The sequence below is a fragment of the Stenella coeruleoalba genome (assembly GCF_951394435.1).
Source record: "Stenella coeruleoalba genome assembly, chromosome: 14".
Lineage (NCBI taxonomy): Eukaryota > Metazoa > Chordata > Mammalia > Artiodactyla > Delphinidae > Stenella > Stenella coeruleoalba.
In genome coordinates this window covers 55,122,932-55,147,644 of record NC_137160.1, presented here as the reverse complement: position 1 = coordinate 55,147,644, position 24,713 = coordinate 55,122,932, and the positions used below count along the sequence as shown (strand labels likewise).

At 39.9% G+C, this 24,713-nt stretch overlaps 1 protein-coding gene across 1 annotated transcript in view; it reads left to right on the top strand.

Annotated features, from left to right (window-relative positions):
• MYOM1 (myomesin 1) overlaps window positions 1-24,713 on the top strand; it is a gene marked incomplete at its 3' end in the record, with an annotated part of 137,125 nt that overhangs the window by 45,304 nt on the left and 67,108 nt on the right. The window contains exons 10-13 of the mRNA XM_079942280.1: window positions 5,790-5,931; window positions 8,418-8,617; window positions 10,765-10,821; window positions 23,576-23,700. Of these exons, the coding sequence (XP_079798406.1) occupies window positions 5,790-5,931; window positions 8,418-8,617; window positions 10,765-10,821; window positions 23,576-23,700 (524 nt within the window). The remainder of the gene's footprint in view (window positions 1-5,789; window positions 5,932-8,417; window positions 8,618-10,764; window positions 10,822-23,575; window positions 23,701-24,713) is intronic.

The following is a 24,713-nucleotide window of genomic DNA, read 5'->3' as shown; positions in this document are numbered from 1 at the left end:
GTCAGACGTGTCCAAGTGGGGATGTTATTTCTACATGAGATGCCAGCACATCTGGAAGACGATGAACACTTCCAGGCCACAGAGGCAGTGCTCTGTGTTCTTTTACGTGGTGGTCAGTCAGGTGTGGCCACACGAGGAGACAGAGGAGGGGCTCAGGAAAAGAGTGTATTATACTCATAGGTGCTAGAGAACCACCCAGGGCCACATGGGGAAGCAAAGGCACTACTGGTTGGTCAGGAGGCAGAAGAGGCAGAGGGAGAGCTTAGACCGCAGTCTGTATTGGAGTTCCCATGGAAAAGGCATGGCAGGGCGGGGTAAACAGTTCAGGATTGGCTGGTGTGAACAACTTCAGCAGACCCTAAGCTACAGGGGTCGTGCTTAGTTGTCTGGTCCCTGGTGCTGAGATGATTAAGGCAGAGGAATATTTCCTCCTGGGGTACACGGGCCAGATGGAGGAGGTGAGCTCTGGACGGATTAAAATTGGCTAGCCCCCAGAGATGGGGGCAGAAAATCTCTCCCCACCCAGAAAGGCTTTTAAGATGTCAAAACGTCACAATATACAGAAAATAAACATATAAACAATACAAGTAGACTTGCTAATTTTTTATCTCTTGTGCATTAAATAGAACCATAAACTCCTAGGTGTTTTGATGAGGGTGGAAATTTAGAGGTCATGTAGGTGTCCTTAACTGGGGTCCACAGACTCCCAAGGGGTCTGTGATTATAACTGTACTTCAGTATAATTAGTTTCTTTGGTAAGCTCGTGTATTTTATTTTATTTTATGCATTTAAAAACATTGTTCTGAGAAGGGCCCTCTAGGTTTTCTTTACCACTTTGCCAAAGGAGTCTAAGGCACACAAAAATGTTAGGATTCCCCTTAATTTTTTTTTTATAAATTTATTTATTTACTTATTTATTTTTTATTTTTGGCTGCATTGGGTCTTCGTTGCTGCGCACGGGCTTTCTCTAGTTTCAGTGAGTGGGGGCTACTCTTCATTGCGGTGCACAGGCTTATTTGCTCTGCAGCATGTGGGATCTTCCCGAACCAGGGCTCAAACCCATGTCCCCTGCATTGGCAGGCGGGTTCTTAACCACTGCACCACCAGGGAAATTTCTCCCCTTAATTTTAAGATGCAAAAACTAAAGCTCAGGAAAGTAACATGATTTACCAAAAGCCTCACAGTTAGAAGCAGAAGTGGGACTAGGATACAGGCCTTCTGATGGCTAACCCAGGATTTTAATTAGGGAATAGGTTAAGCTGCTGAAATGAAATTTTTTAAAAAAGTTTATTTCTGTCTTATGTCCATCAGTCCAGAGGTAGGAAGGTGGTCCAGGTGGTTCTGCTCAACTCAGTCATTCAGAGTCCTGGCTCCCATCTATGTTGTTGCTCCACTGCCCCCATGGTGCTGTCCTGTGTTCCCATTCCAGCCTGTGGGAAGGGCAGAGATGCAGGGACACACACATCACTTCTGCATGGTGAACACTCTACCACACATCCACAGGGAGGGAAGCTGGGCAACATGTTGCCTGCAGAAGCTCAGGGGTTCTGATACTAAAAGGAAACAGGAGGAATGGATACTGGGGAGAGACAGCAGTCTATATACCACACCAGTACTGAACAATAACAAATGATCATTGAATTCTGCCACAGATTCGCAACTGATAAAGATGCACGAATATCTATGCCAGCTGATAAATGGGGCAGACTTCCTCCTGCACCAAAGCATTTGGGAAAAGTTGGATCTTGTGAGGGGAAAAGAGGAGTAGCCCTCTGGGTCAGTTGCAGTAAAAATGGACACCCTGGAAGTTATCAGCAAGTATGTTTGTTTAAACAAAGCACCTGGATAGACCTGGCCAGATGATAACTGAAAGCAAACAGTCTTTGCCTCTGCTCTCAGTCTGACCTGAACCAAAGAGTATCTCTGGTGACTCAAGAAACACTTAAGTTATGCCTTGAGGATTCCCTTTGTGGACTTTTTCTGGGAACTCTGACACAGTCCAGGGTTTCCTCAGCAACATTTCTCAGTGCCCACATCCAGAGTCGTGGCTCTCTGCAGGTTGAGGCCAGACTTCAGATGACCAACCACAGACAGGGGGAAGGGATTGAAATTTATCATTAAGCCAGTTTTCATATCCACAAATAAGGGAAGATTCTAAAATGTATCAGATATTGATGTGAGAGAATTGAAAAGATTCATGGGGAAGACAAAATTGCAAAGACAAATTTCAGAAATCGAGTTGTGAATTTAACTTTTAGAAAAAAGATTTCCCCTGTAAGTTTATTTTAAATGATATATTTTAGATTCTTTTAAAAAAATCTTTATTGAGATATAATTACACACCATAAGAGTCAACCATGCTAAGTGGACAGTGCTTTTCAGAATATTCAGAGCTGTGCACCCACCATCTACAATCCAGCTTAGTACATCCCCTTCACCCCAAAGAGACTTCTTGTGCCCCTTCCCCACTCCCATCCCCAGTCTAGCCCCCAGACAGCCACTAATCTACTCCCTGCCTCTATAAACTGTCTTTTCTGAACATTTCTGGATATGATATGTGATCTTCTACTTTTGTCTTTTTTCATTGAGCCTATGTTTTGAGGTTTTTATGTTGGTACTTTGTTCCTTTTTATTGCTGACTAATATTGCACTGTATGGATATGCCTCATTTTGTGTGTCCATTCACCAGCTGATGGACAGTTGGATTGTTTCCACTCTCTGACTGTTATGAATAATGCTGCTATGAACATTTGTGTTCCTATTCATGGACCTAGGTTTTCACTTCTCTTGGGTAGATAGCTACAAGTGGAACTGCTGGGTCGTATGTTAACTTTGTGTTTAACTTTTTGAGAAACCGCCAAAGTGTTTTAAGTGACATTTTATGGTGCTTTTTATTTTAAACTTTGAGCTGCATGAGGCCATTTCAATGCATTTTTTAGAGCTCTGGTATTTTGCTGCTTAGAAAATAGCTTCTGAACCAGAATGATCAGTGTAGAAAGCACCATATGTCTGCAGAAACACATTCCAGAGCTGTACATATTTGGCCAGTTTTTTATTACATACATAATATGTGTTCTTTCTGAAAAACTAGATAATATAAATAAGAAAAAAAGAAAAGCCATCGTAAGTCTAACATCCAGAGATACCTGAAGTTATCATTTTATCACATATTCTTCTAGACTTTTATATATTCTTTCCTCCCCTTCCTACACACATGGCAGGGAGGAAAGAAAGATGATACAGTGATAAAGGATGGGATATAAATGTCATGAAAAAAGAATTACAAATGAAAAATAAATTATGAAAAAGTTTTCACTAGTAATCAAAGCAATAAAATTAATCGATCACACTGAAAAGATTTACAAGGTTTTAAAATCCACTGGGATGAAGGAATGGAGGGGCCAGCACTCCCACACATTGCTGGTGAGTGTAAATCGGTTTAGCTTTGCTCAGGGTGTTTTGCCACTATGTATCAACAGTGCGCATTTCCCAACGATTCTAGTTCTAGGAATTTAAGTGGACGAAGCTGAAAAAAATGTTTGTTTGGGGGAAAATATGGAAGGAATCTAGATATCCACCAATGGGAACTGAAAATAAGTATAATAAATATTCCATATAAACACACAAATACTGCACAGTAATGAAAACTAATGATGTATACTTACTAATATGAAAATATATTTAAAAAACCCAGTTTACATGAAACTATATAGTCCAATCCCACTTTTATTTAAAAAACAATCACTTTTTTAAAAAATTGGAGTATAGTTGATTTACATTGTTGTGAAAAACAATTACTTTTGAGTTTATAAATATAGGGAAAAAAATCTAGAAAAATCTAGGCAAATTCGTTAGTATTAGTAATCTCTGAGTTATGGAATTAAGAGGGATTCTAACATGTATTTTTATTACATATATGTTACAAGAAGACACTACTTTTATAATAAAGATAAACAATAAAATTACTTACATTTTGATAAAAGTTATTAAATAGCCTGTGTCAGACGTCAGAATATAAAGAGTAGCAGGCTAATCTTTGGCCTAATTAATCAGAGATACAAAAAGTTTGACTATTTGGAGGGTTGGGAGAAGGGCAGAGGCTAAGAAGAGGATTGACGTTGCCCAAGTGGGTACTGTGGGCCAGACGCTCTGTAGCAGCTGCTGGGAGCCAAGAGCACAAGTGTGAAGCAATACAGCATGGTATTTGGATTTGGCTTCCAGCAGCTGCTATACAGAACCGTGTTTTGAAAGATTGTCAAGTCCACATGGCAAATGGCATATTCCAAGCAATTTTATAGAAATGCTGAGAAATGGCTCCCTAAATGTCTGCTGTCTGCCAGGCTCTGTTACATACAATGGATTTATCTACCAACACCAACGTTGCTGGTTGTTACATTATGGGCTTTTTGCTAAAAAGGGACATGGCTAGAGGTTGCCAGCTGTCCCCCTCGCAGCTGAGCAGCTATTAGGTCTGTTAACTTCAGCATCTCCACCTCCATCCTAGCTCTGCTCCACCTTCACCATCAGCAAATCTTCTCCCCACCATCCAGTGCTCTGAAAGCCTAAAAGGAAAAAAGTTTCTCCCCACCAAAATGCCCATTTGCCATTGTGTGGCATGCAGGAATTCTGCATTGTTTTAGGCATGATGATTTGGTTACACTCTCCTATAGCACTTATGCAGGAGATATTATCCTGCAGGTTCATGGGTTCATGCCGGTTCATGGGGCAAGAAACAGAATGTTCAAAACCAAACTGATTTAAGATCTTCACAGACAATGCACAGCCCTGTTAGCAAATGTTTCAGTAACTTATAAGAGTTACAAAAGAGTAGATCATAGGAAAAGAAAGTGTTTATTATTCAGTCAACAAGAGTGTTTTCGCTGGGTGAGTGGCTCCTACATGTCTCAGCCTCCTCTCCTACTAATTCCGGTTGTTAAAGGGTTGACCAGATGTCAAGTGGAATTGGCAAATGTGGTTCCCCTCCCCTTGGGACTGTGACTCTTATCTTAATCATTTTCACTTAAAAGGCTACTATGGGGTTATTTTCATTCCCCTTCCTTTCCTCCTAAAAACACCCCTGTGTTACTAATTTATCTGTGCATACACTGCTGAGGGGACCCACTGTCAGAGGATCCCATTTCATGAACAGTCACTGAACTCTGTTTCTTGTATAGTCTTGGACTTTACTAAACTCAGATAAACTAAGCTCAGATGTGGCTATTTCATCAGAGTTACTTTCGCAAGGATCTTCAGCTTGGGAACAAACATTTAATTAAAATGAATGTTTTTGTTTCTCTTCCAAAATGGTGGTCCCAGCATAGGGATGGGCAAAGCTTCTTGGTTCTTCTTCTCTTGTGGATGTATCTAGAAGGTAATAGAAGGGGCTGTTTTTTCCCCTTTGGAGCCATTCATAGTTTCCGAGTAACACTGCACAATAGTTATCTTAAGAACAGACTTCCTGACATAACTTACATCAGACTTTTCTGATAGCAGTCCTCAACATGTCCTTATTTATTTTCTTTTAGAACATTTTGGGCAGGCAAGGGCCATGAGGCAGAGGTCATGGGTCCTTTTCAGAGCCCTTCCTAGTGTAATGTTCCTTGTACTGATGGTGAAAAGCACACATTGTTATTTTGGTAAGCAAATTACAAATTGAAGATTGCTCGACTGGGGCCAAAGATATAGCCACTGCGGTGGTATGGTAAGAAATGTCTGCACTAAGACCTTGGCCTTTGGGGCTGACAGAGCACATCCGAGAGGGTTAACAGGATCCTTCTGTATCCCCACAGATGCTGATGCAGAGATTGAAGGAGCCCCAGCCTCTCCCTTGGATGTGGTGTCCTTGGATGCCAACAAAGATTATATCATCATCTCTTGGAAACAGCCGGCTGTGGATGGAGGGAGTCCTATTCTGGGATATTTTATTGATAAGTTAGTACTTAGTCTAACTTCAGTTAGAGTGATTTGGCCATAGAGACACATGCTTGATTTCTCCCACCATTTCTAGGTGAAGTGTTTTCTTTACTGGTCTTCTCTCCCTCTTTTCTCTGTGTCTCTGTCTCTGTCTGGTGTGTATGTGTATATATATATATATGTATATACACATACCTACCTGTTTACCTAAATTCCAAAGATAATCCTTGAATTGTACTACCAACCCAAGTCACTAATTTGGCGAGAATATTATGAATTTGTTCACCTAATAGAGGCCACTTTAGAAATGAAATAGCTGGTATTCAATATGCTTAATGTCCATATTATTAGTATGTCAGTAATTTAAGAATATTAAGTAATTTAAAGAATAGTACTCTAAGAATACTAAGAAAATCTCATTTATATCACAGGATTCAAGTTTGACAAAGAAATAACAAATATCCATAGTATTAAACTGTTTTATCTACAAATCGTTGCTGTTTACATTCTCCAAAACTTAGAGGCTTTATATTTATAGTAAATGGGTCTTACATATGAATTATCCAGTGAGCTTGGCCAATTTAGAAACAAATTTAGATTATTGACCTAAATACATTATTGTCTGACTTAGTTTCTTTTCAGATAGTTGCTCCAATTCTCTTCCATTTTTAAGTAATAAACTCTGACTGTAAAAACCACTAGGGGCAGATAATCTATGCCGCTGTAGTATGACAGGTTTGTACCAAGGTGGATTCAACTTAATATTTATAGCAGTAAGTAAGTATATGCCTACTGGGCTCAGTACCAACCAAAGAAATATTTATAATAGATTATACTTTATTTAACTGTACACTAAATGTTTCCAAGTTATTTCATCATTGAATAATGATGAACTGTGAAGTTTTAGATATATTGTTTAAAAAACTATGCATCTGTATTTTAATTAAAAACATAACTATCTACCTTTGTAAAAGTATCCCTCTATGTAAATGCACCGTTTTTTACAAATCTAGTAAGATTCTTTTTTTTTTTGAATTTTATTTTATTTATTTTTTATACAGCAGGTTCTTATTAGTTCTCTATTTTGTACATATTAGTGTATATATGTCAATCCCAATCTCCCAATTCATCCCAACACCACCACCCACCCCGCCATTTTCCCCCTTTGGTGTCCCTATGTTTGTTCTCTGCATCTGTGTCTCTATTTATGCCCTGCAAACTGGTTCATCTGTACCATTTTTCTAGGTTCCACATATATGCGTTAATATACGGTATTTGTTTTTCCTTTTCTGACTTACTTCACTCTGTATGACAGTCTCTAGATTCAGCCACGTCTACAAATGACCCAATTTCGTTCCTTTTTATGGCTGAGTAATATTCCAATGTATATATGTACCACATCTTCTTTATTCATTCGTCTGTCGATGGGCATTTAGGTTGCTTCCATGACCTGGCTATTGTAAATAGGGCTACAGTGAACATTGGGGTGCATGTGTCTTTTTGAATTATGGTTTTCTCTGGGTATACGCCCAGTAGTGGGATTGCTGGGTCATATGATAATGATATTTTTCGTTTTTTAAGGAACCTCCATACTGTTCTCCATAGTGGCTGTATCAATTTACATTCCCACCAACAGCACAAGAGGGTTCCCTTTTCTCCACACCCTCTCCAGCATTTGTTATTTGTAGATTTTCTGATGATGCCCATTCTAACTGGTGTGAGGTGATACCTCATTGTAGTTTTGATTTGCATTTCTCTAATAATTAGTGATGTTGAGCAGCTTTTCATGAGCTTCTTGGCCATCTGTATGTCTTCTTTGGAGAAATGTCTGTTTAGAAGTTCTGCCCATTTTTGGATTGGGTTGTTTGTTTCTTTAATATTGAGCTGCATGAGCTGTTTATAGATTTTGGAGATTAACCCTTTGTCCGTTGATTCGTTTGCCAATATTTTCTCCCATTCTGAGGGTTGTCTTTTCGTCTTGTTTGTAGTTTCCTTTGCTTTGCAGAAGCTTTTAAGTTTCATTAGGTCCCATTTGTTTATTTTTGTTTTTATTTCCATTACTCTAGGAGATGGATCAAAAAAGATCTTACTGTGATTTATGTCAAAGAGTGTTCTTCCTATGTTTTCCTCTAAGAGTTTTATAGTGTCCAGTCTTACATTTAGGTCTCTAATACATTTTGAGTTTATTTTTGTGTGTGGTGTTAGGGAGTGTTCTAATTTCATTCTTATACATGTAGCTGTCCAGTTTTCCCAGCACCACTTATTGAAGAGACTGTCTTTTCTCCATTGTGTATCCTTGCCTCCTTTGTCATAGATTAGTTGACCATAGGTGCATGGGTTTATCTCTGGGCTTTCTATCCTGTTCCATTGATCTATATTTCTGTTTTTGTGCCAGTACCATATTATCTTGATTACTGTAGCTTTGTGGTATAGTCTGAAGTCAGAGAGTCTGATTCCTCCAGCTCTGTTTTTTTCTGTTTTGTCCATCACTCTCTCTCCCTTAGGTGTGAGGTGGGCACAGACAGCTGGTCTCAGTGCAATGACACACCTGTGAAGTTTGCTCGTTTCCCAGTCACTGGATTGATAGAAGGTCGTTCTTACATATTCCGAGTTCGTGCTGTGAACAAAACTGGAATAGGTCTCCCCTCTCGTGTTTCCGAGCCTGTGGCTGCTCTGGATCCAGCTGAGAAAGCTAGACTTAAAAGTAAGCATTTTTCATTTTTCAGGATCATCTTGAATTTTTCTTATATGCCTGAAGTAGATCCTATTGCAAGGTTATTTCTCCACCCTCCACTAGAGGGAGAAGAGAATAAGAAATCCTTTACTGATCAGAAAAATCCAGGGGAAAAAAAGACAAAAACAAAAAAGTATTTGTTTTTTGACTCATCTGTTCACTAAGGGCTTTATTTTATGTTATTTTTATTTGATTCAGAAAAGTTTGCCTTATTTGACTGAGTTACAGGCATTGTGTTTGAAATGAAATATGAAAACCAAAAGGCTGGAGAGCTTTTTTTTTTTTTCATTTTATTAGCACAGTTCAAATATACTTTTCTTTCTGGTTCATTTTCTTAAAATTGTAAGGTAGTTTTCTTAATCTTGAATTTATCCCTTAGAGCATTAATACTCAACACTGTGAATTTCTTTATGTCAAAGGAAAAACACATTTACGACACATCGTGTCTGATCTGTACTCGTGTTTCTGTGTTAGAGTCAAAAATAATCTTTTCATATATTTAGCCTCCAAGTCTCAATGTCAAAATTGTGGTACATGGGGCTTCCCTGGTGGCGCAGTGGTTGAGAATCTGCCTGCTAATGCAGGGGACACGGGTTCGAGCCCTGGTCTGGGAAGATCCCACATGCCGCGGAGCAACTGGGCCCGTGAGCCACAACTACTGAGCCTGCGCGTCTGGAGCCTGTGCTCTGCAACAAGAGAGGCCGCGATAGTGAGAGGCCCGCGCACCACGATGAAGAGTGGCCCCCGCTTGCCACAACTAGAGAAAGCCCTCACACAGAAACGAAGACCCAACACAGTAAAAATAAATAAAATAAATTAATAAACTCCTACTCCCAACATCTTCTTTAAAAAAAAAATTGTGGTATATGAATTATGCTCTGCATTTGTTTCATAGGAACCAATACAGCATCCTTAATAATAGGGACCTTAAAATGGCATTAAAAGAATTGTTGGAATTTCACATTTCAGTCTATACCAGATTTCTCAACCTTGGCCCTATTAACATTTTAGGCCAGGTAATTCTATGTTGTAGGGGGCTGTCCTGTGCATTGTAAGATGTTTAGCAGCATCCCTGGCCTCTACTCGCTAGATGCCTATGGTCCCCCCACCCCCTCCTCCCCCCTCCCCCCAACCGCCATCATGACAATCAAAATTGTCTCCAGACATTATCACATGTCCCTGGGGGGCAAAATCACCCTAGTTGAGGACTACTGGTCTATGCCATTTATAACATTTTCAGTGTTATTCTTGACCTTAAGTACATGTAGTGGCATCATAAAAATCTAAGTAAAATAATGTCACCTTCTCTCTGGAGACTTTTCTAATCAGCCTCCCTGATTACTCTCCAATCACTTTTCACCCACTGTCCAACTTCTCTCCCTCTTTCCTAATTCCGTCTCATACTTTCATTTACTCCTCTTTAATAAATTTCAATGAAAGTAAGATTTGTTGGGATTGAAAATAAATTATCTTGCTTATCACCTTTCTGTTTTTGCACACACTCTGGTGAAAAGTCCCTCACTTGAAGCAGGAGTTGAATCATTCTCTCTTTCTGTTGTCTTTCTGATATCACAGAAATGAATTTCCTCTTTAACTTTATATTGCCTGTCTCACTCATTTTCCTTACTCGGGATCTAAACTGCTTTCCTTTGTAAATAACACTTTCAAAATTAATGGAAAGAAATCTCTTTCGTTGAGCTTTACTGCAGGATCAGTGCCCCTCTCCCCTTTCATCTTCATTATGACATAAATAACAGCCCGGCTTACAATTGTTCCTGAAAGGTTTCTCCCAATTAAATGCTATCTCTCAAGAAGGGTGAGAGAGCCTATGTGTTTCAGGAGATACATGGGGAACAGTGTATGAACACAGGCTGTTTACCTCGCCTGTGTCAGTACAGTTCCGGAAACGTGGAATCTAGCAGATTGTGAGTTGTTTGAGAACAGAGACTATGCCCCCTCTCCCCAAAATACCATGTGCGTGCTTGATAAGACTAAGAAGGTACATAAGTAAACTAGTAACAAACCCATTTGGGACTAATCTGGCCAGTTTACCAATTTCTCAGTGCAGCTGAACTGCATTTGTGAATGTTTCTGATTTTTGTATTTATCTCTGTCAGGTCGCCCTTCAGCACCCTGGACTGGACAGATCATTGTCACTGAGGAGGAACCGACAGGTAAAAACCACGTTTTCCCCAGATAGTATTGCCAGTGCTCTGCTATGCAGTTTGGCTTTTGTTATGAGGCTACAGTGTATATTATTTAAGTGTTTTGGAAAGAACATTCTGAAATATTTGGAGATCATGAAGTAACTTATGTTGTCAGAGAATCGCTTTTTTTTTAAAGCTTAATTGAGGTATAATGACATACACTAAACTGCATGTCTGTAAAATGAGCAATGTGATAAATTTTACATGTGCAAACACCTGTGAAACCATCACCGTGATCAAAATAATGAACATATACATCACCCCTAAATTTCCTCATACCCCTCTGTAATACCTCCCTCCTGCCCCTTCCTCATCTCCAGGCCATCACTGACATGCTTTCTGTCACTATCGTTTGTGTTGTCCACAATTTTAGATCAATGGAATCATACTCATTTTTGTCTGGTTTCTTTCACTCAGCATAATTATTCTGAGATTTATCCATATTGATGCATGTATCAGTTTATTCCAACTTACTTATACCTTCACCATTGAAACCTTCTATGAACCTCCTTGTTAAGTGTTTTTGTGGACATACACTTTCATTTCTCTTGGATAAATACCCAGGGTTTGAATGGATAGGTCATCTAATAGATGTTTGTTTAATTTTTAAAGAAATTGCCAACTGTTTTCCAAAATGGTTGTACCATTTTACATTCCCATCTGCAGTAGTCCAGAGTTTCAGCTGCTCCACACTGTAACCAGTTCGTGGTACGGTCAGTCTTTTTAATTTTAGCCTTTCTAATTGGTGCATAGTGGTGTTTTGTACCATGGTGGTATTTCATAGTAGGTGTATAGTGGTCTTAATTTGCACTTCCCTAATTGAGCACCTTTTCATGTGCTTATTTGCCATTTTTGCATCATATTTGACATCTTTGTCAAATCCAAGTTCATTCAGATATTCTCCCTTTTTTTTTCTAGACATGTTATAGCATTAGCTCTTATATTTCAATCTATGATCCATTTCAAGTTAATTATTTCTATATTGTGTGGATTAAGGGTCTAAGTTATTATTATTATTTTGCATATGGCTTTCCAGTTATTTCAGCAATATCTGTTGAAAAGATTATTTTCTTCCCATTGAATTGCCTTGGCACCATTGTCCAAATCAATTGATTGTATATTTGTGGATCTATTTCTGGAATCTTTATTGGTCAATTTTATTTTCTCTACACCAGTACCACACTGTCTTGATTACTGTAGCTTTTATAAGCTTCATGTTTTTTTTAAAGCTTCACAGTTTTGCAATCAGGTAGTATAAGTCCTCTAATCTTTTTTTTTTCCCCACAGTTGTTTTGGCTGTTCTAAGTCTTTGCATTTCCATGTAGAATTTAAAATCAGCTTATCAATTTCTAAAAAAAAAAAAAAAAAAACCCTGCTGGGATTTCATTTGAGTCTTTTATTCTTCGTGATTTTCTATCTACTCTTTCTATCAATTAATTAATTATTTTATTTTATTTATTTATTTTTGGCTGCATCGGGTCTTCGTTGCTACGCAGGCTTTCTCTAGTTGTGGCCAGCGGAGGCTACTCTTCGTTGTGGTGCGTGGGTTCCTCATTGCGGTGACTTCTCTTGTTGCAGAGCATGGTCTCTAGGCATGCGGGCTTCAGTAGTTGTGGCTCGCAGGCTCTAGAGTGCAGGCTCAGTAGTTGTGGTGCACGGGCTTAGTTGCTCCGCGGCATGTGGGATCTTCCCGGACCAGGGCTTGAACCTGTGTACCCTGCTTTGGCAGGCAGATTCTTAACCACTGTACCACCAGGGAAGCCCCTCTATCAATTATTGTTAAAATAGTGGTGACATCTCCAACTAAATGGTGGATTTAAATGCTGCTTGTAGTTTTATCAGGTTTGGTTTCATGTGTTTTGAAGCTCTGTTATTAGATGCATAAACATTTTTATTGTTATATCCTCTTATGCACTGACCACTTTAATATTAGGAAGTGACTCCTTTTATCCACGGTAATACATTTTTGCTTGGAAATCTGTTTTGTCTGATATGAATATAATGACCCCAGCTTTCTTTTGATTAGTGTTAGCATGACATATGATTTCCTTCCTTTTACTTTTAACCTATGTGTCTTTGTATTTAAATCATGTTTCTTGTAGGCAGCATATAGTTGGGCCTTGCCTTTTTATGCAATCTGGTAATCTTACCTTTTAATTGGGGCGTTTGAGCTATTTACATTTCATGTGATTATTGATATGGCTGCATTTAAATCTACCATCTTGCTAGTTGTTTTCTATCCGTTCCATCTATTTGTTTGCTTTCTTTTCCCTCTTTCTACATTCTTTTGGATTAAATATCTTTTGTTATTCCATTTTATCTATGTTATCTTATTAGCTATAATTATGTTTTTCTTTTATAGTAGTTTGGAATTTATAATATACATCATATGACAATGTACCTTCAAGTAATATTATCCTACTTCACATGTAGTATAAGAACTTACAGCAGTATCATTCCATTTACCCCTCCTAGCCATGGTGGTGTTGTTATGTATTTTATTTGTTTATATATTATAAACTCTATGATACGATGTTATTATTTTGGTTCAAACAGTCACAAAGCTTTCAAAGAAATTTTAAAAGTACGAAGAAAGTTTTCAGTATTCACTCACATTTTTACCATTTCTGTTGCTCTTTATTTCTTTGTGTAGATGTGGATTTCCATCTGATGTGATTTTCTTTCCACCTAAGGCATTTCCTTTTTTTTTTTTTTAGGCATTTCCTTTAATATTTCTTGTAGTGCAGTCCTGCTGGTTATGAATTATTTTATTATTTGTATGTTTGCGAGAGTCTGTATTTTGTCTTCATTTTTGGACTGTATCCACCAGCTATAGAATTCTAGGTTGACAGTCTTTCTTTAGAGGTTGGTCCATTGTAATATAGGTCTGCACTGTAAGAATGACTGCTATCATTTTTTTTCCTGCCATTCTTATTTGTGTTTTTCTGTATGTAATGTATTTTTTTCCCATGTCTGCTTTTAAGATATTCCCTTTATCACTGGCTTTAGAAATTTGATTATGATGTGCATTTGTGTAGTTTCCTTCATATCTTGTGCTTGGCGTTTGCAAGTTCCTTGAATCTGTGCATTTATGGTTTTCATCAGATTTGGAAATTGTTTTTCACATTATTTCTTCAAATATTTTTTTTCTATACTCCCCTCTCTCTTCTCTTCTTCAGGAACTCCAATTACATGCCTCTTGAAACCAAAGCTCAGTGATGCTGTGCTCATTTTTCCTATCAGTCTTTTTTTCTTTCCGTGTTTCATTTCTTTCTGTGTTACTTTCTACTGCTATGTCATTAATTTTATTATTCTTCTCCTCTTTAGCTTCTAACCTATTGTGAATTCCAGGCAATGTATTCTTTGTAAAAGACTTTGTAGTTTTCATCTTAGAAATTAATTTGTATTATTTTTATATTTTCCATGTCTTTAATTATCATCTTTAATCTTTAGCCTCTTGAACATATGGAATACATTTATAATAACCGTCTTTATGTCCTTGTTTACTAGTTCTATCATTTGTGACATTTCTCGTTTTGTATCATTGATTGATATTTCTCCTCATCATGGGTTGTATTTTCTTGCTTCTTTGCATACTTGGTGATTTTTTTTTTTTTTTGGCTGTGCCTCATGGCTGTTGGGATCTTAGTTCCCTGACCAGGGATTGAACCCAGGCCCTCAGCAGTGAGAACACTAACCAATGGACCACCAGGGAATTCCCTGGTCATTTTTTTTTTTAACATCTTTATTGGAGTATAATTGCTTTACAATGGTGTGTTAGTTTCTGCTTTATAACAAAGTGAATCAGTTATACATACACATATGTTCCCATACCTCTTCCCTCTTGCGTCTCCCTCCCTCCCACCCTCCCTATTCCACCCATCTAGGTGGTCACAAAGCACCGAGCTGATCTCTCTGTGCTATGCGGCTGCTTCCCACTAGCTAGCTATTTTACGTTTGGTAGTGTATATATGTCCATGCCACTCTCTCTCTTTGTCACAGCTTACCCTTCCCCCTCCCCATATCCTCAAGTCCATTCTCTAGTAGGTCTGTGTCTTTATTCCTGTCTTACCCCTAGGTTCTTCATGACATTTTTTTTTCTTAAATTCCATATATATGTGTTAGCATATGGTATTTGTCTTTTTCTTTCTGACTTACTTCACTCTGTATGACAGACTCTAGGTCCATCCACCTCATTACAAATAGCTCAATTTCATTTCTTTTTATGGCTGAGTAATATTCCATTGTATATATGTGCCACATCTTCTTTATCCATTCATCTGATGATGGACACTTAGGTTGTTTCCATCTCCTGGCTATTGTAAATAGAGCTGCAATGAACATTTTGGTACATGACTCTTTTTGAATTATGGTTTTCTCAGGGTATATGCCCAGTAGTGGGATTGCTGGGTCATATGGTAGTTCTATTTTTAGTTTTTTAAGGAACCTCCATTCTGTTCTCCATAGTGGCTGTACCAATTCACATTTCCACCAGCAGTGCAAGAGTGTTCCCTTTTCTCAACACCCTCTCCAGCATTTATTATTTCTAGATTTTTTTTTTTTTTTGCCATGGCTCACAGGCCCAGCCGCTCCGCGGCATGTGGGATCTTCCCAGACCGGGGCACGAACCTGTGTCCCCTGCATCGGCAGGCGGACTCTCAACCACTGCGCCACCAGGGAAGGCCCGTGTTTCTAGATTTTTTGATTATGGCCATTCTGACTGGTATGAGATGATATCTCATTGTAGTTTTGATTTGCATTTCTCTAATGATTAATGATGTTGAGCATTCTTTCATGTGTTTGTTGGCAGTCTGTATATCTTCTTTGGAGAAATGTCTATTTAGGTCTTCTGCCCATTTTTGGATTGGGTTGTTTGTTTTTTTGTTATTGAGCTGCATGAGCTGCTTGTAAATTTTGTAGAGTAATCCTTTGTCAGTTGCTTCATTTGCAAATATTTTCTCCCATTCTGAGGGTTGTCTTTTGATCTTGTTTATGGTTTCCTTTGCTGTGCAAAAGCTTTGAAGTTTCATTAGGTCCCACTTGTTTATTTTTGTTTTTATTTCCATTTCTCTAGGAGGTGGGTCAAAAAGGATCTTTTTGTGGTTTATGTCATAGAGTGTTCTGCCTATGTTTTCCTCTCAGAGTTTGATAGTTTCTGGCCTTACATTTAGGTCTTTAATCTATTTTGAGCTTATTTTTGTGTATGGTGTTAGGGAGTGATCTAACTCATACTTTTACATGTACCTGTCCAGGTTTCCCAGCACCACTTATTGAAGCGGCTGTCCTTCCTCCATTGTACATTCCCGCCTCCTTTATCAAAGATAAGGTGACCATATGTGCGTGGGTTTATCTCTGGGCTTTCTATCCTCTTCCATTGATCTTTCTGTTTTTGTGCCAGTACCATACTGTCTTGATTACTGTAGCTTTGTAGTATAGTCTGAAGTCAGGGAGCCTGATTCCTCCAGCTCTGTTTTTCTTTCTCAAGATTGCTTTGGCTATCCGGGGTTTTTTGTGTTTCCATACAAATTGTGAAATTTTTTGTTCTAGTTCTGTGAAAAATGCCAGTGGTAGTTTGATCAGGATTGCATTGAATCTGTAGATTGCTTTGGGTAGTAGAGTCATTTTCACAATGTTGGTTCTTCCAATCCAAGAAAATGGTATATCTCTCCATCTATTTGTATCATCTTTAATTTCTTTCATCAGTGTCTTATAATTTTCTGCATACAGGTCTTTTGTCTCCTTAGGTAGGTTTATTCCTAGATATTTTATTCTTTTTGTTGTAATGGTAAATGGGAGTGTTTTCTTGATTTCACTTTCAGATTTTTCATCATTAGTGTATAGGAATGCCAGAGATTTCTGTGCATGAATTTTGTATCCTGCTACTTTACCAAATTCATTGATTAGCTCTAGTAGTTTTCTGGTGGCATCTTTAGGATTCTCTATGTATACTATCATGTCATCTGCAGACAGTGACAGCTTTACTTCTTTTCCGATTTGGATTCCTTTTCTTCTCTGATTGCTATGGCTAAAACTTCCAAAACTATGTTGAATAAGAGTGGTGAGAGTGGGCAACCTTGTCTTGTTCCTGATCTTTGTGGAAATGCTTTCAGTTTTTCACCATTGAGGACGATGTTGGCTGTGGGTTTGTCATATGTGGCCTTTATTACGTTGAGGAAAGTTCCCTCTATGCTTACTTTCTGGAGGGTTTTTATCATAAATGGGTGTTGAATTTTGTCGAAAGCTTTTTCTGCATCTATTGAGATGACCATATGGTTTTCTCCTTCAATTTGTTAATATGATGTATCACATTGATTGATTTGCATATATTGAAGAATCCTTGCATTCCTGGAATAAACCCCACTTGATCATGGTGTATGATCCTTTTAATGTGCTGTTGGATTCTGTTTGCTAGTATTTTGTTGAGGATTTTTGCATCTATGTTCATCAGTGATACTGGCCTGTAGTTTTCTTTGTGACATCCTTGTCTGGTTTTTGTATCAGGGTGATGGTGGCCTCGTAGAATGAGTTTGGGAGTGTTCCTCCCTCTGCTATATTTTGGAAGAATTTGAGAAGGATAGGTGTTAGCTCTTCTCTAAATGTTGGATAGAATTCGCCTGTGACGCCATCTGGTCCTGGGCTTTTGTTTGTTGGAAGATTTTTAATCACATTTTCAATTTCAGTGTTTGTGATTGGTCTGCTCATATTTTCTATTTCTTCCTGATTCAGTCTTGGCAGGTTGTGCATTTCTAAGAATTTGTCCATTTCTTCCAGGTTGTCCATTTTATTGGCATAGAGTTGCTTGTAGTAATCTCTCATGATATTTTGTATTTCTGCAGTGTCAGTTGTTACTTCTCCTTTTTCATTTCTAATTCTATTGATTTGAGTCTTCTCCCTTTTTTTCTTGATGAGTCTAGCTAATGGTTTATAATTTTGTTTATCTTCTCAAAGAAACAGCTTTTAGTTTTATTGATTTTTGCTATCGTTTCCTTCATTTCTTTTTCATTTATTTCTGATCTGATCTTGATTTCTTTCCTTCTGCTAACTTCGAGGTTTTTTTTTGTTCTTCCTTCTCTAATTGCTTTAGGTGCAAGGTTACATTGTTTATTCGAGATGTTTCCTGTTTCTTAAGGTAGGATTGTATTGCTATAAACTTCCCTCTTAGAACTGCTTTTGCTGCATCCCATAGGTTTTGGGTCATCGTGTCTTCATTGTCATTTGTTTCTAGGTATTTTTTGATCTCCTCTTTGATTTCTTCAGTGATCACTTCGTAGTGTATTGTTTAGCCTCCATGTGTTTGTATTTTTTACAGATCTGTAATTGATATCTAGTCTCATAGCGTTGTGGTCGGAAAAGATACTTGATACAATTTCAATTTTCTTAAATTTACCAAGGCTTGATTTGTGACCCAAGATATGATCTATCCTGGAGAATGTTCCATAAGCACTGGAGAATGTGTATTCTGTTGTTTTTGGATGGAATGTCCTATAAATATCAATTAAGTCCATCTTGTTTAATGTATCATTTAAATCTTGTGTTTCCTTATTGATTTTCATTTTGGATGATCTGTCCATTGGTGAAAGTGGGGTGTTAAAGTCCCCTACTATGAATGTGTTACTGTTGATTTCCCCTTTTATGGCTGTTAGTATTTGCCTTATATATTGAGGTGCTCCTATGTTGGGTGCATAAATATTTACAATTGTTATATCTTCTTGGATCAATCCCTTGATCATTATGTAGTGTCCTTCTTTGTCTCTTCTAATAGTCTTTATTTGAAAGTCTATTTTGTCTGATATGAGAATTGCTACTCCAGCTTTCTTTTGGTTTCCATTTGCATGGAATATCTTTTCCCATCCCCTCACTTTCAGTCTGTATGTGTCTCTAGGTCTGAAGTGGGTCTCTTGTAGACAGCATATATATGGGTCTTGTTTTTGTATCTATTCAGCCAGTCTGTGTCTTTTGGTGGGAGCATTTAATCCATTTACATTTAAGGTAATTATTGATATGTATGTTCCTATTACCATTTTCTTAATTGTCTTGGGTTTGTTATTGTAGGTCTTTTCCTTTTCTTGTGTTTCTTGCCTAGAGAAGATCCTTTAGCATTTGCTGTAAAGCTGGTTTGGTGGTGCTGAACTCTCTCAGCTTTTGCTTGTCTGTAAAGGTTTTAATTTCTCCATCAAATCTGAATGAGATCCTTGCTGGTAGAGTAATCTTGGTTGTGGGTTTTTCTCCTTCATCACTTTAAATATGTCCTGCCAGTCCCTTCTGGCTTGCAGAGTTTCTGCTGAAAGATCAGCTGTTAACCTTATGGGGATTCCCTTGTGTGTTATTTGTTGTTTTTCCCTTGCTGCTTTTAATATGTTTTCTTTGTATTTAATTTTTGACAATATGTGTCTTGGAGTGTTTCTCCTTGGAGATTAATATGTGTCTTGATTAATATGTGTCTTGGAGTGTTGATTAATATGTGTCTTGGAGTGTTTCTCCTTGGATTTATCCTGTATGGGACTCTCTGTGCTTCCTAGACTTGATTATTTTCTTTCCCATATTAGGGAAGTTTTCAACTATAATCTCTTCAAATATTTTCTCAGTCCCTTTCTTTTCCTCTTCTTCTTCTGGAACCCCTATAATTCGAATGTTCGTGTGTTTAATGTTGTCCCAGAGGTCTCTGAGACTGTGTTCAGTTCTTTTCATTCTTTCTTCTTTATTCTGCTCTGCAGTAGTTATTTCTGCTATTTTATCTTCTAGGTCACTTATCCGTTCTTCTGCCTCAGTTATTCTGCTATTGATCCCTTCTAGAGTATTTTTAATTTCATTTATTGTGTTGTTCATCGTTGCTTGTTTCATCTTTTGTTCTTCTAGGTCCTTGTTAAATGTTTCTTGCATTTTCTCTATTCTATTTCCAAGTTTTTGGATCATCTTTACTATCATTATTCTGAATTCTTTTTCATGTAGACTGCCTATTTCCTCTTCATTTGTTACGTCTGGTGGGTTTTTATCTTGCTCCTTCATCTGCTGTGTGTTTTTCTGTCTTCTCATTTTGCTTATCTTACTGTGTTTGGGGTCTCCTTTTTGCAGGCTGCAGGTTCATAGTTCCCGTTGTTTTTGGTGTCTCTCCCCAGTGGCCTAAAGTTGGTTCAGTGGGTTGTGTAGGCTTCCTGGTGGAGGGGACTAGTGCCTGTGTTCTGGTGGATGAGGCTGGATCTTGTCTTTCTGGTGGGCAGGTCCACGTCTGGTGGTGTGTTTTGGGATGTCTGTGGACTTATTATGATTTTAGGCAGCCTCTCTGCTAATGTGTGGGGTTGTGTTCCTGTCTTGCTAGTTGTTTGGCATAGGGTGTCCAGCACTGTAGCTTGCTGGTCGTTGACTGAAGCTGGGTGCTGGTGTTGAGATGGAGATCTCTGGGAGATTTTTGCCATTTGATATTACGTGGAGCTGGGAGGTGTCTTGTGGACCAGTGTCCTGAAGTTGGCTCTCCCACCTCAGAGGCACAGCACTGACTCCTGTCTGCAGCACCAAGAGCCTTACATCCACACGGCTCAGAATAAAAGGGAGAAAAAGTAGAAAGAAAGAAAGAAAGAAGATAAAATAAAATGAAATAAAGTTATTAAAATAAAAAAATAATTATTAAGAAAAAAAAATTTTTTTAAGTAAAAAAACCCCCCAAAAAAAACAAACAAAAAAAAAGGACGGATAGAACCCTAGGACAAATGGTGAAAGCAAAGCTATATAGACAAAATCTCACACAGAATCATACACATACACACTCACAAAACGAGGAAAAGTGGAAAAAATCCTAAATCTTGCTCTCAAAGTCCACCTCCTCAATTTGGGATGATTCCTTGTCTATTGAGGTATTCCACAGATGCAGGGCACATCAAGTTGATTGTGGAGATTTAATCCGCTGCTCCTGAGGCTGCTGGGAGAGATTTCCCTTTCTCTTCTTTGTTCTCACAGCTCCCGGGGTTCAGCTTTGGATTTGACCCCACCTCTGCTTGTAGGTCGGCGGAGGGCGTCTGTTCTTCGCTCAGACAGGACAGGGTTAAAGGAGCCGCTGATTCTGGGGCTCTGGCTCACTCAGGCCGGGGGGAGGGAGGGGCACGGAGTGCGCGGCGAGCCTGCGGCGGCAGAGGCTGGCATGACGTTGCACCAGCCTGAGGCGCCGTGCGTTCTCCTGGGGAAGTTGTCCCTGGATCCCGGGACCCTGGCAGTGGTGGGCTGCACAGGCTCCCCGGAAGGGGGGTGTGGACAGTGACCTGTGCTTGCACACAGGCTTCTTGGTGGCGGCAGCAGCAGCCTTAGCGTCTCATGCCCGTCTCTGGGGTCCGCGCTTTTAGCCGCGGCTCGCGCCCATCTCTGGAGCTCCTTTAAGCAGCGCTCTTAATCCCTTCTCCTCACACACCAGGAAACAAAGAGGGAAGAAAAAGTCCCTTGCCTCTTCGGCAGGTACAGACTTTTTCCCTGACTCCCTCCCGGCTAGCCGTGGTGCACTAACCCCTTCAGGCTGTGTTCACTCCGCCAGTCCTCTCCCTGCGCTCTGACCGAAGCCTGAGCTTCCGCTCCCAGTCCCGCCCACCCAGGTGCGTGAGCAGACAAGCCTCTCGGGCTGGTGAGTGCCGGTCGGCCCCGATCCTCTGCGCGGGAATCTCTCCGCTTTGCCCTCCGCATCCCTGTTGCTGCGCTCTCCTCCACCGCTCCAAAGCTTCCCTCCTCCACCACCCGCAGTCTCCGCCCACGAAGGGGCTTCTAGTGTGTGGAAACCTTTCCTCCTTCACGGCTCCCTCCCACCGGTGCAGGTCCCGTCCCTATTCTTTTGTCTCTGTTTATTCTTTTTCCTTTTGCCCTACCCAGGTACGTGGGGAGTTTCTTGCCTTTTGGGAGGTCTGAGGTCTTCTGCCAGCATTCAGTAGGTGTTCTGTAGGAGTTGTTCCACGTGTAGATGTACTTCTGGTGTATCTGTGGGGAGGAAGGTGATCTCCGCGTCTTACTCTTCCGCCATCTTCCCCTAGATCCTCCATTTTTTTTTTAATGACATGTCAGACATTTTGAATTTATGTTGTATGGTGCTGGATATTTTTTTATGTCTATAAATATTCTTGAGCTTTGTTCTGGGGAAACAATTTGATTCTTTCAAGGTTTGCTTTTGTTTGGTGGAATCAGAGCAGCCTTTAGTGTAGCCGTAATTTGGCTGAATTACAGAGGTAGTACTTTTCTGAGTACTCTACCGGATGCCCCGTGAGTTAGGAGATTTCCAGTCTGGCTGGTGGGAGGATGAACTCTCCCAGGTCCTTTGAGAGCGTTGAGAATTTTTCTCTCCAGTTCTTTTGTGTGGGTGTTCCCGGCCCCAGGTGCTTTCCTTGTATGCATGTGCTGATCAATACTAAAGTGAATACTCGAAAGGGACCCCCTCAAGTCTCTGAAGCCTTTCTCTCTGTGCAGCCTTTTCCTCCCCATGACTCTCTCTGTGCACACTTTGCCCTCCTTGGAATTACAGCTTCTTCTCCACTCAGGGAGACTGCCAGGCTCCACCTGGGTTTCTCTTCCTGAGCTGCTGCCTTGAAACTCCCTCCAGACAGTAAGCTGGGACAGTGGTAGGGCTCATCTAATTTTCCAGCTATGGGGTATCATTGTCCTATGATGACTGATGTCCAATGTCTATAAATGGTCATTTCATATATTTTGCTCATTATTTTACTTGTTTCACATGGAAGGGCCACTCCAATGTCAAGAACTCTGGAGGGTCTAAAACTTCACCCTACTTACGGGCCATCAAGTTTCATAGCAGTTTCATAGATGCTGACAAAAGGCACGAGACTCCCGGGTCAGAGAGAAAGGGCTCTGTTACCCACAGCTCAGCAGACAGCATGAGCTTCGTGTTTTCACTGGTCCCCCTGCTTCCCCGAGCCCCACAGGGCGATGTGTAGCCACACAGGTGGACGCTGCCCATGCAGAGATCTGCGTCACAGCTGAGAAAGCTTGCCCTTAGGAAACCCCAGTCTTACAAGGGAGCTGCTCACCAACCTACTCAAAGTTTCTTGGAGAAAGACATTATCTTTACTCTTATGGTCAGAAACAACTCTCTGACCTAGAGGATATACTATTTCTATATTCCAAGGTTGTTTGCCACCCAAGCATACTTGAAAAGATACTCTGTCAAAAAGCTGATTTAAGATACGCAGAAGGGCTTCCCTGGTGGCGCAGTGGATAAGAATCCACCTGCCAGTGCAGGGGACACAGGTTTGAGCCGTGGTCTGGGAAGATCCCACATGCCGCAGAGCAACTAAGCCCGTGTGCCACAACTACTGAGCCTGTGCTCTAGAGCCTGCCAGCCACAACAAGAGAAGCCACCGCTATGAGAAGCCCACGCCCCACAATGAAGAGTAGCCCCCGCTCACCACAACTAGAGAAAGCCTGCATGCAGCAACAAAGACCCAACGCAGCCAAAAATAAAATAAATTTATTAAAAAAAAGTAAGATGTGCAGAAAACATAACTTGTGTCATTGCTACTGTTTTTCAGGACTGTAGGAAATTAAAATTGTCAAGCAAAGAAAGTAAAATTGTGGCTTTGAATGAATGAATGAATGAATGAAAGTTTTAGGAAGAATTTTAGAGACAAGGTACTTCTTTTTACTGTGGAGCAGTAATTAGCTCTTCCTCCCTCTGTGACTCTTGAGTGCCCTGGGCTTCCCAAGTGTGTGCCCCTCACTATTCCCTGTTGTTTTTCAGAGGGTATTGTTCCCGGGCCCCCCACAGACCTCTCTGTCATCGAGGCCACACAGAGCTACGTGGTGCTGAGCTGGAAGCCCCCCCGTCAGCGTGGCCATGAGGGCATCCTCTACTTTGTAGAAAAGGTAAGACTCTGGGATCGACATTATACCTCTTAACACTTCTTCAAGATTTCTTTAAGGAAGTAAAGATTAAATTTCTATTGTGTCCTGAACTTTTTAAACTCTTACAAACTGTAAACAATTTCTATAGAAAAATGTGTATCACACAGAACTTTGCCTTAAAGTTCAGGGGGTTTATGGATCCCTGAGGGTCACCCATAGACTCCTACAAGGTCCACAGACCCCAACTCATAACCCTTCTAAGAAGAGAAATGTTCCTGAAACTGTAGATTGCCTCTGTGACACTGTTTTCTCGACACTTTTTCTGTCTCCCTTGCCCTAGAAATGCCTTTTCATCTCTCTGCACTTGTCCTTCTGCAGGAAGGGTAGATGGGCGAGAGGAATAGAAGTTACAATACTTTCAAATGGCTGCGAGAGTGAAGACAGAAAGTCCTCACATGCTCCCTCGAGCTTGGCTGGCACTACTCTAAGTGCCGGTGGGAGGGTGGGGTCAGGGGTTACAATCAAGAAAGATACTGGCTAGTTCTTTCCCTCAAATATCTTACAATTATATTGTAGTTATCTTGGAGAGGGCAGCATACAATGAAGGCCTAAAATGGGTGAAATGATGAGAATTACATGTGAATCTATCCTATACCCATATTGGAGAGGAGTTCTAATAAGTATTTATGCTGAGAAAATGGAGAAAAGCAAGACCTGGACAAGACATTATCTGGGGGAGCTACCCCAGCTGCAAGTGCACAGGGGAGCACCTGCCAGGCAAGGCACAGGGCCCGGGGTGGGCGGAGGAAGTCCGCGCCTAAAGGGATCATTGGTACTGGAAAAGGGCATTTAAAGAGAATGTGCTGAAACTGAGGTTCCAAATCCATTGTTAAGAAGGTTTTGATTAGGATATAATTGAAAAAAATTAAAATAAGTTTATCTTATCTTGTCTGTAAGAACATTTTTATTGGCATTTATGCACCACTTTTTAGAACAATGAATGAAACAACTGTTTGTACTTTTTTGTTATATTT